Source organism: Trichechus manatus, unplaced genomic scaffold (assembly GCF_000243295.1).
Source record: "Trichechus manatus latirostris isolate Lorelei unplaced genomic scaffold, TriManLat1.0 scaffold00009, whole genome shotgun sequence".
NCBI lineage: Eukaryota > Metazoa > Chordata > Mammalia > Sirenia > Trichechidae > Trichechus > Trichechus manatus.
The window spans coordinates 15,492,156-15,505,272 of NW_004443945.1; the positions used below are offsets into that span (position 1 = coordinate 15,492,156).

Sequence of the window (13,117 nt, forward strand, 5' to 3'; positions counted from 1 at the left end):
AGTTCTATAGGGTCGCTAGGACTCATGGGCAGTGGGTGGGTTCCTAGGAGAGCCCTGAAATGGCACCCTCCGGAGACCGAGGTTCCTACTTGTTCAAGGGGCTCAAGACTCCAGTAGGATCCCATTGATAGTTTTGTTTTAATTGATCTTTTTCAAATATTTGTAACTTAGAAACTGGAATATTTATGCACATGTAGTCATAACATGGCAAGACACTTTGTAAGGGTAACTGTGATTTGGTACACAAACATTCATTTGTATCTAGTTAGTAAGTAATAAATTTTTTAAATGTTCAGTGTTTTTTATTCACCCACTATATTAGAGGGGGAAACCCTGGTCGCGTAGCGGTTAAGAGGTACGCTTCTAACCAAAAGGTCGGCAGTTTGAATCCACCAGGCGCTCCTTGGAAACCCTATGGGGCAGTTCTGCCCTGTAGGGTCGCTATGAGTCGGAATCCACTCCACGGCAAGGATTGTTTTTTTTTTTTTTTTTTTAATTAGAGGGTCATTACTTCCCTCAACTGAAAGAAAAAGAAAAAGCTGAGAGTGTCAAGATCTCCAGAAAGTCTCAGACTTAACTGCATGTTTGAATCACCTGGGATGCTTTTAAAAAATCTTGATGCCCAGACTGTACCTCGGATCTGTTACAGGAGAATCTCTGGAGATGCGACCCAGGCATGTGTATTTTTAAAGCTCCCTAAGTGATTCCAATGTGCAGCCAAGGGGGAGAACCTCTGCTCTAACCCATACACAGTTGAGACTAATGAAAAGATTAATTGTGCAAACCTGAGGGCTTTATGTCCCTCAGTCAGGGCTGAAATCAGCCAGCGTCCTCATTCTGACTGTGACCACCCCCACCCGCCTACTCCAATCGTCTCTTTCTCCTTTACACTTATTTTGAGAAGAGCTCATGGCCCGCCTTCATGAGGACGCATGGTAGTTCAGATGGACTGTGCTATTATCTTGTAAAAAGCTAAACTTCTGTACTCGTGGACTTTGAATTGAACTTCTGTACCTAAAAGCAGTTTTAGGAATTGAGGAAAGCAGATAGTTGCAAAAAATCCCAAGGAACAAAGGGTTGCAAGCCACCCTGAACTGGTAGCTGGCCAATAAAATCACAGGAATGTGGAAAAACTATAAGCCTCAATCAGTGACCACCCCACCCTTAATCAGAGAACTTGCTTCCCTAGTACTTTTGTACATGATCATTGCCCCAGTAAAAACCCCAACTACCTTTTGCTTTGTCACTGTCTCCAGAGCTCCCTACTGCAGCTGTTTTTGTTGGGTGCTGTCAATTTTCAACTCATAGCAACCCTATGTGACAGAGTAGAACTGCCCTGTTGGGTTTTCTAGGCTATAATCTTTACAGGAGCAGTTCCCCAGGTCTTTCTCCCACAGAATGGCTGGGTGGGTTTGAACCGACAACCTTTTGGTTAGCAGCTGAATGCTTAACACGCATTACCAGGGCTCCCTCCCTACTGCAGTAGCAGCTTTGAAAAAGTGTTTGCCTTCAACACTAACCAGTCTGTTTCTGTTTTGACAGTTTGGTTTCTGGCTAGGCCATTTCACTGGATCTCTGAAAAAACAGTGTCTACCAAAAAATAGCTTCTTTTTCCTGGAATTTGGAGGTAGTTGGGTATGGAGGAAGACACAGGGAAGGCAGATCTCACCACTTCATCTTCCATTCCCATTAATGAATTCTTCGAAAGCCCACTAACTGTGCAGGGCTGCTGTAGCAGTTGAACCAAAAGATTTTCACACAACACCAACAGATGCGCACTTATGTATTCAGTTTCCTATGTACGTGAACAACATGGGCCATAGGAAGGGGAAGAGAAACACTGGAAGAGCTGCCTGGCTGAAGTATCACTGACTTCTACTAAGTCATGGGTCCACACACCTTACAAAATCATCTTCCTACAGGAGAATCGGCTCCCACAGGGATAGCATGGGTTGCAGGGGTCACATGGGCTGCAGGGGCTACAGGGGTTGCAGGGGTTGCAGGGGTTGCACGGGTTGAATGGGTTGCAGGGAGAAGCACAAGGGTAGCAGGGAGACTCGATCTTGACGCAACTGCCGAGCCCGTAGGAGTAGGTTACGTCTTTCTCATCCACACAGGGGGGTAAGCTGAACTCTTTGCAGATGTTCATATAGCTGTACTTTTTCGATCCGAGGCAGTCGTACCTGTTCTCCCGTTCGGCTGACACACACACCTTTCCGTCCTTCACTCGAACTTTCACTTGGTCAGGCTCAAAGCCACACACGTTCACCGATCCTAGAATGTTACTGCTACAGCAAGAGGAAGCCAGAATTCTATTTGTTGTTCTTCTCAGTCTAGAAGTTAGAAAAAAAAAAAGGGAGGGTAAGCAGAAGAAGCTCAGATCTCAGAACTCAGACACATCTTGAGAAGCAATACTTGAATCTCTATTTTGTTTAAAATAGCAAAAGTAAATTCTAGTCATTGTGAAAACTCAAACTTTACAGAAGTGTATACAGTAAAAAGTGAGAATTCTCCCTTAAGTCCCACTCTCCTGAGGTAATCCTCTGTTAACAACAAATGGGTGCCTGGCCTTTCTCTTGTCTTTAAATCCTAGCTCCTCCTCTTATTAGCTGTGGAAACTTGAGCAGGTTCCTTAACCTCTCAGTGCCTCAATTTCCTCATCTGTAAAATGGACCTAATAATAGCACCTAATCATGGGACTATTGGGAGGATTAGATGAGATGATGTATTTTACTTAACACTGTACTTGTTAAGTATAATGTACTTGGTATATTGTAAGTCCAATTTTGTTACTATATTTTCATTATTACTATTATTACTACTGTCATGTAGACTCTTAAAGCTTCATTAAAAAAAATGCTATCCACTAACGGAAACTATTCAAAAGTCGCATTTTAAAGATGGCCGTCAGCCTCAGAACCCAGCCCTTCGGATCCACAGGACAGGCACTGCCCTGGGCAATCACACAGAGACTCCGCCTAAAGCTCCATCAACAAACAGCATGACAGGAGTGCCCCGGGTCTGGCTGTGCCCACCAGGCCTAGTGCTTCTCTCCTCCTGCAGCTGTGAGGCTGCTCCAGATTGTTGTCGGCTGGCACCAGCAGGGATTTAGTCAGTTTAGAGGGACTGTGTTGGTCAGATACAGAATGGCTCACCAGTGGTGTGTTCGATCGGGATCTTACCAGCTTGCAAAAGCTGATTGTTCACATTTCTTCCCTACTCCTCATTCAGTGATTCATGTTGATAACTTGAAATTGACCGTGGTGGGAGTATTTACACCATGGAAATTGGAAAACACTACAAATCAGAGCTTACTCCCCACCCCTCGGCGGGTTGTTAAACACCCACTCACTGACAGTCACCTTTAAAATGTAGCTTTTGAATGATATCTATTAGTGGATCCTTTTTTTTTTTTTTAATGAAGCTTTGTCTACATGATAGTAGTAATAATAGTAATAATAATAATCACTTCAATAGCAACCTCTGACCCCCTGAAGCAGCAAACATGAATCCCTGGTTCTTTAGAGCTAACTTGCTGCTACTCAGCACTCCTACCGTGTGGATCCTTAATAATAGTAATAAATAAATCACAGCAGCTCACACTAATCCATTACTTGTGATATACCAAGAGGTGGTGAAGGGGAGTGCTTAAGGGCACAGGAGCTGGAGCTGGATAATCTGGGTTCAAATCTTGGCTCTGCCATGTATCAGCTGTCTAACCTCGGGCAAGTTACTTAATCTCCTTGCGCTTCAGTTTCCACATCTGTAAAATTGAGATAATCATAACCTATCTCATAGGGTTATTTTGAGGAGAAAACTAGCTAATATATGAAAAGTATTTAGAATAATACTTAGCACATGGGTAGGGTTCAATGGTTGTTAAAAACCGAAAAAAAACCATTGCCATTGAGTCTGATTCATAGTGACCCTAGAGGACAGAGTAGCACTGCCCCATAGGGTTTCCAATGTTGTAATCTTTACAGAAGCAGACTGCCATATTTTTTGCCACAGAGTGGGCTGGTGGATTCAAACTGCTGACCTTTGGTTAGCAGCTGACCTCTTAACCACTGTGCCACCAGGGCTCCTTCAATGGATGTTAGTATTTGTTTTTTCTCTTTTTACAATGTGCCTGGAAAGCTCTAAGCACATTAAAAGCATTATTTCATGTAATCTTCACAATAACCCTGTGATGTAGATATAATTATTACCATTTTACAGATGAGGGGTTGGTAGAGGTGGTGAATGGCAGAGCCTAGATTCACATTCAAGCTTGTTTAATGCCAATGTTAAGGTTTAAACCATCAGGTAGACTGAGTCCTTGGAATGAAAGCCCCTGATTCGGTCACTGCCTCCTAACACTAGCCCGGCATTGTCTGGCCCTACTCAGGGCTCATTTTCTTTCAATTTGCCTAATCCAGAAACATCCTAATGCTCCAAACTGGTCCTTTTTTTTAAAATACTTAAAGCTATTTTAAAAAAGAACTAGATGGGTTCTAAGAGACACTCCTGACAAATCATTTTGCATCTCTTGGCCTTCAAAAGGACTTGGACTGGGTGATTTCTAGAACTTCTTCTAGTTTGTGGAGTCTGGACTCTATGATTAAGTGATTGGTTTGAGATACATTTTCAATTCTTAATTGTTATGCTGAATTTTTTTTATTCATTTACTTCTTTTTATTACATAAGTTATAAAAGTTAAATACAGAAAACTCAGAAAATACAGATAAACAAAAAGATATTTTAAAAATATACACAATCCCAAATAATACTTAACATTTTTGTATTAATCTGTATTTTCCACTGATAAACCCTAACCTTATTGATAGAACAACAGTGTAAAACGTTGTCCTGAAGGTTACAAACCAAGACTCTTGTCTTGGGGGGCTGTTTACAAAGTGATCAAAGAGAACTCTGTCCTAGAAGATACTAAGGCAAACAGGAACAAACAACTTGTGCAAGACATCCAGAGGACTGTATGGACATTCGGCTCCATTGCCAGGCCTGGCCCCAGTCCTGGGGATGGCCTGGGTCATGGCCGTCTTGTTGTTCTGGGTGTGCCAGGGCACCTGTAGGCCATACTAAGGAGAAAGAAAGAGATTTGGACTCTCTTTGAAGTCATTGTCTCTATGACATAAATGGGACAACAAGCACTGTTTCCCTAGATGGTCAAGTAATACTAATAAGAGCAACAGGACACCAGCCCCAACTCTATTCACTGTGCTCTCTCTGGATGGACCACAGCCTTGAAGCAGGAATAGCCAAGGCCAAGAGTGGAGCACAGAGCAGAACGAGCATCCACTGAGTCTCTCCAGAATCTCCTACAGTGACCGTTGTAATCAGGACCACAATAGATGGACCCAGATAGAAGGGGAGAAAAATGCAGAACTCAAATTCTTACGAAGTCCAGACTTAGTGGACCAGTTGAGACTGGAGGACTCCCTGAGACTATCACCCTGAGATAAACTCTTTAAACCTTGAACTGAAACTATCCCCTGAGGTCACCTTTTAGTGAAATAACAGATTGGCACACAAGAGAAAGGGTATTACCTGTGAGTACAGGGCTCCACTGAAAAAGCATCTATATGAGACCAAAAGGTCAACAATTACTCTAAAACAAAGATGAGAAGACAAGGGGGGCAGGGAAACTAGAGTACTGGAAATGGAACAACCAGAATGCAATTAATGAGAATGCTGACACATTGTAAAAAATGTAACTAAAGTCGCTGAACAATTTGTGTAGAAACTGTCAGATGAGAACCTAATTTGCTGTGTAAACTTTCACTGAAAACACAATAAAATATTATTGAAAAAAAAAAAAGAATTTCCCACAGCATGTGCATAGGCTAAGAGTCGAAGTTCTTTCACTCAGCTCAGATTTTTCCATACAAGATGAGAAACAACCGAACCTGCCATGAAGACGGGACCGTGCCTCAGGTGTCTAGGATTTACTGCCATAGTTGATTGCACCAGACCAAGCCGTGCTGCCCTCTGGAAGAGATGGATCTGGAAGCAAGATCTATAAGCCAAAGTTGGCTCCCAGTTCCGTATCTTTGAGAATATATAACACCTCTTAGCAGAGATATCACTTTGGGGACTAAGGTAGGCCTGACTCAAGCCATGGTATTTACAGTTGCCTCATATGTATGCGAAAGCTGGACAATGAATAAGGAAGACCAAAGAAGAATTGATGCCTTTGAATTATGGTGTTGGTGAAGAATATTGAATGTACCATGGACTGCAAGAAGAACAAAGCAATGTGTCTTAGAAGAAGTACAACCAGAATGCTTCTTGGAAGCAAGGATGGAGAGACTTCATCTCACATACTTTGGACATGTTATCAGGAGGGAACAGTCCCTGGAGAAGGACATCATGCTTGGTAAAGTAGAGGGTCATCGAAAAAGAGGAAGACCCTTAACGAGATGTATTGACACAGTGGCTGCAACAATGGGCTCAAACATAACGATTATGAGGATGGCACAGGACTGGGCAGTAGTTTGTTCTGTTGCACGTAGGGTCGCTATGAGTCGGAACTGACTAGACAGCACCTAACAACAACAACAGCAACCTCTGAGTCTTAAGGTACAATTTCATGTATTTTACTGTCTTGGATCTCCCTTTTTTCTCTATTCCTAAGCACTTTGCCCCCTCTTTGTCCCTGCAGCAGCTGCACCCCAAACCCATTTCCTTCAAGTCAGTTCTAACTCATAGCGATCTTACAGGACAAAGTAGAACTGCCCCATAAAGTTTCCAAGGCTGTAAGCTTTAGGAAGTAGATGTCACATCTTTCTCCTGCCAAGCAGCTGGTGGGTTGGAACCATCGACCTTTCGGTTAGCAGCTAAGTGTTTAACCACTGCGTTAAGACCACCAGGTCTCCCTATAGCAGCTGCACAGGGGCCCTAAAATTGTGTGTGTTCAGGAAATTGCCTAAAAAGTCTTGGCAGGTCAGGTTTCTCCTTCCTCTTGCTCTAGGTCAGGGTCCTCACTGGGAATGTGGTTTCAGGGGAAATTTCAGGAGCCACATTTTACTCATCAGACTCAGCTCTGAACTTGGGACTCGAATCCTGCCTGCTAATGTCCTCATCACCCCGCGTGGAATTTTCCATGACTCCGTGGGGCTCTAGGTAAAAGGGAGATTACCTCCTATACTCTGTTAGCGTGAGGGTGAAGTTTAGCCACAGTAAACTTAGGGAAGCCAACCCCTTTGATTCTTTGCAGAAGCCTGTTAGGAAAGCTGGAGAAAAGTTGGTGGCAGCCTTGCCTGGGTCTGCCCCTCTTCTCCCTGTGGAAGCTGAGTTTCACCTGCATGTACAACCAAGCTCCTGAAAGTAAAATACACTGCCCACAGCAATGCTGAGCTCTCTGTTTAGCCATCTGCACGGTGATGTAAATCAGCAGCTTTAGCTTGGTAATGAATAAAGTCATGAAGATGTGAAAAATGCCTATCTAGAGGAAAGGGCGACAGGTCTTCCTCGAATTTTCCTTGGAGTTCTTCACTTTGTCTCCCTGAATTTAGACCCATTCCAAAGACCCATTTAGCCTCCATTCCTACCCATCTTTCCTTTTCTCCTTTCTTCTTCTTTCCTTATTTTTCTGCCATCCCTCTCTTCCATCAATTCTAAAGCGGTGTTCAGGCAGGATGACCCTTGGATCAATCTCAGAGAACAATGTCACTCAGCAGGGAGCAGGGTAACCTAGGACTTGTGCATCTGTATCCTCCCCCCTCCCCCCTACACCACCCCCTCCAGGCCTTGTTAAACACAGGTGTCTGGATCCCACCCCTAGAGTTTCTGATTAAGTAGCTCTGGGGTGGAGCCTGAGAATTTACGTTTCTAACAAGTTCCAGATGCTGCTGCTGCTTGTCCAAGGACCACTCTGAGAACCCCTGACCTGCTGGTTAAGCATATGGATTCCAGACTCAGGCAGACCTGGCTTCAAGTCTCGGCTCTGCCACCCCCTAGTAATTGAAAATGTTGCCCCCGAATCTGTTTCATCATCTATAAGATGACTGATATAATATCGCTCAACAGAGATGTTACAGGGATTAAATGAACATGAAGTGCTATGCATATAGTTTTCCCTCCATAAAGGGGAAGTCTCCTTTATCAGGCTGTACCAGTCTCCACCTTACACAGAATTATCTTAAATCTGAGGCTTTAAGTGACCAAGTCCTAAGCCCTGAATTATTAAACAAGGGTGAACCAGATCATAGAAATACATTGGTCTTGATGGGCAGCAGCCCCTTCCCCTGCAGCAACAGGGTGACTGGGCTCTGAGACCTACAAGTGGGAAGAGATTGTGATGAGAGGGGACTGAGGGGCCCAGCTTGTTTCCACCTCAGCTGCGGACACAGAGCTGAGGGAAGCCAGGAAGCTCTCTTCTCAGAGGGAAAGCAAGCTCCCGGGGTTCCTCTCCAAGGGCTTTCAACAGTGTCCTGATCTCTGGGTCAGAGAATTGGGAAATAAAGAGATTTTTCTGAGGGACTAGACCCAGGCAAGGCACTGCTACACCCAGAAGGAATTCACCATGAGAGCTGACAATCATCAGCCTCACAGAGTAAGACCGGATTCAATGAAAATCTCACACTCAGAGCACAAAGGGGTAAACGAGGGAAGAAAAGAGAAGGCAGAGTCTTGAAGTTTAAGAAGATTGTGTGGGAATCATTAGGGGAATTTCTCACTGAGATTTAGGCCAACCACTCTGGGTGAGTGGAGGCAAATCCGGTCTCGGGATTAGATCTAGGATGCAAAATGGAGCCCCATGCCTCTCCAGTGGTGCCACCGCAAATGAAGATTTGTCCACAAGGACCAGTGCCAGATGTCAGGGCACAAGGGATTCAGTAATTAGATGATGAACTCCTACAGGCACTATTGAGGAGGGCTTTTTAGTACAGAGGACAGAGAAGACCACAGTGTGGTGGTGAAGCATGTTCAAACTTAAATTAAGCTGGTGGCATGATGTCTTACAAAGGAAACCAAGTTCAGTGACCTCAGTCCTCTATATCCAGAAACAGGAAGGAAGAGTCAGGGGAACCACTAGTGCTAGGGTCAAAAGATAATTTAGGGAGGAATGTGAAATATCAAAGAAGCTAAAGAAGAAAAGTACTTGCTTGGGTTTCCACGAGGGAAGACCATAGAGTCCCCACTGCCAAGGTATCTGTTGAAGCAGCTGCTCAGAAAACAATGGAAATGGAATGGAACTTCTATGCCCAGTCCAAAAACCACACACACACATCAATCAGATAATGCACACTCAAGCATGCTCTAGAAACTTATGGGGAAAACTGAGAAATTGTTAGCCAAGGCTTCTTACTAGTTATGAAAGGAGCATGCAGAGATAGAACAGAGTGACTTGACATTGAAAAACATCTCAGAAAACATCTCAGAGGGGTTCTGGCAGCTACAGTCCAGGGAGCATCACTTTCTTGTCGGACAAAGAACCCTCTCAACAGCACAACCGGGCAGCTTAAAGGACATGTCATGCCTAACCAAACCACTAGCATTCTTTTAAGAGGTAAAAGGCCAGGTGAACATGCCTTCTGAATTCAAAAAGCCTCAGGCAAGTTTTCAGGCCAAAGATTATTAAAAAAAAAAAAAAAATTGAATCAATATGATATTTCAGGATCTAGTTAGTCATGGAACTGGAGCTGGCTTAGAGATAAGAAAAAAAAAGAGGCATTTGACTGGAAGAAAAATATTAATGGGAGTTCTTTGGGACTGGGGCTGGGATCAGGGTTTAACATTTCCATCCATATTCTGTAAAATTGAATATTTAGATTTGTAGGTGACACTAAGCCCTTCTGGATAATGAAATGTCAAACTGTCAGAAATAGACCATAGAAAGGTTTCACAAGGTAGTGTGACTAGGAAGAAAAGTGGCTCTGAGGAGACACAAGAGGGCGAGCCTGGGATCATTTCTAAAATGGACTGAGAGTCATTAATTAAGAGCTCTGGGAATCATTGTAAAGAAATCACCAGTTTCATATACTGCTGCGGGAACAGAAAAAAATTTAAAAAGTCAGCAAAGCCTGACAGGAAAAGTATCACAAATCAAAGAAAGCATTACCACTTGTATAAACTACACTGCTGAGAATTAAACTTGAAGTTGTGTCTATTGCACACCAAGAAAGTGGGCCTTCTGGAGAAGGTGGAGAGAGCCCAGATGGTAAAGGAGGAGAGTCATACTCACCAGGAGAGTCTGGGAGTAAGGACACAGCCAGGAGACAAAGGCTGAAAGGTTTTGGATCAAGAGTATTCAATGTCTCCATGAACCACTACCTCCTTTGCCACGAGACAAGCAAAACTGGATGATGCCCTGCTACCATTACTGAACATTTTGATCAAGGACCCAATAGATGGATCTTGATCAAATGGAGGAAAAAACGTGGAACAGAACTTCAAATTCTTATTGGAAACCAGACTTACTGGATACGTTGATACTGGAGGAACCCTCAAATCTATTGCCTGAAAACAACTTTTAAGCCTTGAGCTGAAACTATCCCATGAAGTCATCTTTAAACTAAATGACAATTTAACTCATTTAATAAAGAATGTTCACCTTGAGCATTGTGCTCTTTTAAAGAATTATCTATATGAGAGTAAATGGACAACCAAAAAAAAAATCCAAACCTGTTGCCATTGAGTTGATTCTGACTCATAGCAACCACAGTGACTAAAATACAGTATGGGCAGAGATAGGGAGAATGGTGACACAGTGTGAAGTATGTAACCATTGTCAATGTGCTGAACATGTAAAAATTGTTGAATGGATGTATGTTTGGTTATGTACATTTTCATCAAATTTTTTTAATTTAAAAAAAAAGTATTCAAGTATTCAAAAGCATAAGGAGAGTGGGCATGGACATGCTTACAAGTACCCCTTCATTTGGAGCAAGTATTAAAAAAGAATCCCTGCCTCACAGTGTGAACAATTTCTGTAACTTGATACTCTTAAGGAGTTAAAAATATAAATTGGTTCAAAGACAGTGTAGAAGAATTGATAGAGCCTCACCCCACACTACTGAGGGAGATCCATTCCTGACCTTTGGTGGTTGGTGATCTGGACAATAATTGCCCTAGTGCCCTTTCCAATGAAGTGTCCCTGTCACTGTTGTCAAGGGAGTATCCTTATCTATCTATCTGCCTATCATCTGAATATGCCCCTCCTTTTAACAATAAATATTACCATAATAAATACATTTGTTTTGCACCTTGCTTTTTTCACTTAACAATACATCAATATGTAAAAAGCTTCATCAATCCTTTTTACATTTACATATCATTCCAATTTATGGATGTACCATAATTTATCTAACCAGGGGAACAGTACTTTCAACCATCTTTTTCATCAATGGTAACAGCCTAAATGGCATATGTAGAAAGTCAGAAGAGAAAGACTTCCTCCAGGCAAAAAAGAAAATGTAGTAAAAAACAAAAACATTTTTAAATTACCTAGTTCAATTAAAACCTTTTCAAGTCTACTCAGAAAGTTGCGACTCACAGTTCTGTTGTTGCACTGCGTTTACTAGAGTTGAACGGGGAGGCCAAACTCATAGACGCAACTCCAGATGAGTTTTAAGCCTTTTTCTGGAATTTGGGGGTGGGAGAAGGGTTTTCCTATAAAACCTAGGAAATGCCTCTCTTGTTCAATTTTCTCCCCTGCTCATAAAGCCTCTGGCAAACATTAAGGATTTGATCAATTATTATTACTTTTCCTGTAGTCATTTCTGTAAGTCCAAACATACTCAATTCACTTTACTCATAACCAGAAAAAATGTGTAGTTTGCTGCTTCCAATAGCTTTTTAATGACATCCCCTATTTCCTTCCCTCATTAAAACCACATTATTTATCATGTTGGCATCCCTGCTATAAACCCACCAACAACCTTGCCAATCGACATCTTTACAGTGTCTTTTGAGAATCTTACAATTCCCATCATGGACCCATTTACTCTTCTTTTCTTAAATCTTTGCTAAGTCACCAGAGTCATTAGCTTGAACCCTTATCATCTTTGTTCAGCTATTGATTGTCAAAAATTTTTTCCTTATTCCAACTTATAAGGCTAATATACAAACTATAAAAGTCTAAAAATAAGTTCCTTTACTTGGCAAGCTCTCTCTTTTCATCCTCTATGGCTCTAATGGCTTTCCTCTCCAAACTTCTGAGAGATGGTCGAAGACAGTAAAACTTGTAATCACACAGGCAACATGGATAGAGATCACACAGGCCACAAGAACGTGATCGCTTTGAATAGCACAGGCAGTACGGATATGGGTGCAAGTCACAACAGCAATATGGGTGCATGTATAAGTCGCACAGGCATCGTGAGCTAAGTTCGTCGATGCATCTCAGTTGCCTCAGTTCTCTGTCCACCTTCTTTATGTCCCTTCTAACGCTGTCCAAAAGACAACTCAGTGCAGCCATTACAGTCACACCTTATTGTTCTTTGAGTACCTTTGGGTAATGGCACTCAGGGGAAAAAATTGTTCTAAGCTCTGCTCAGAAGTTTCTTTTAAAATTAAATGAAGCACACATGATTCACTTACTTTAAAGCTTGTGTTCTATGACCTCATCACACTCTAAGTATGTCATAGTCTTTTGGTTACCATGTGAACTGTAAACAGTCACGGTCTCTAGACACCTTCCTGGAGTTACAAAGCTACTCTCAGAACCATACTAATGTTGAGATTTCATTCACCTTGAAGTTAGGTGGGTCCCCCAAGCATCCGCAGCTCTTTGGTGCTCTCGGGAGCAACTTTGAATGTCTTTGACTTGTGTATGCTCCAAGGACTAGCCCTGGCTGTGACTGTGTGTTTATTGATCTTAATGTAGGTTATGGAAGGAGCTACCCACCGCCTTTATCTATGTGTTTCTGGCTCCAGCCCTGGCTTGAAGCTTAGACTTACCCTTTATACTCTAAGACTCATTCTGGCTCGAGGCAGGCAGAATATAAAGAACTATCCCTGATTCTCCTAACCAAGTCATCCTCAAGTCAGTCTTTGCCTTTGACCTTCCAGCCTTCCAAATTGCTGGAGTCCTGCCCATTCTTTTCTAGTTGGGGTCCTGGCTATTCTGTAGCCTCGGTTGTCCAGTGGCAGAAGTCCTGCTCTTAAGCTCCAG

At 42.6% G+C, this 13,117-nt stretch overlaps 1 protein-coding gene across 1 annotated transcript; it reads right to left on the reverse strand.

Moving 5' to 3' along the window:
- Nucleotides 1-1,768: 1,768 nt before the first annotated feature.
- On the reverse strand, nucleotides 1,769-12,529 carry ODF1 (outer dense fiber of sperm tails 1). Its single transcript, XM_004370718.1, has 2 exons — nucleotides 12,102-12,529; nucleotides 1,769-2,333 (listed from the first exon to the last, which is right to left on the reverse strand). Exons 1-2 carry the CDS (start codon nucleotides 12,419-12,421, stop codon nucleotides 1,901-1,903), a joined length of 753 nt encoding a protein of 250 aa, XP_004370775.1. The 5' UTR covers nucleotides 12,422-12,529; the 3' UTR covers nucleotides 1,769-1,900.
- Between the last annotated feature and the right edge of the window lie 588 nt (nucleotides 12,530-13,117).

What these genes read in the sequence shown, in the direction of transcription:
- ODF1 (XM_004370718.1), bottom strand. Translation starts at nt 12,421, where the DNA reads ATGGCTGCACTGAGTTGTCTTTTGGACAGCGTTAGAAGGGACATAAAG. An exon ending in GAAAAGAGAGAGCTTGCCAA is followed by an intron (nt 2,334 to 12,101) that starts GTAAAGGAACTT and finishes TCTAACTTCTAG; the next exon opens with ACTGAGAAGAACAACAAATA.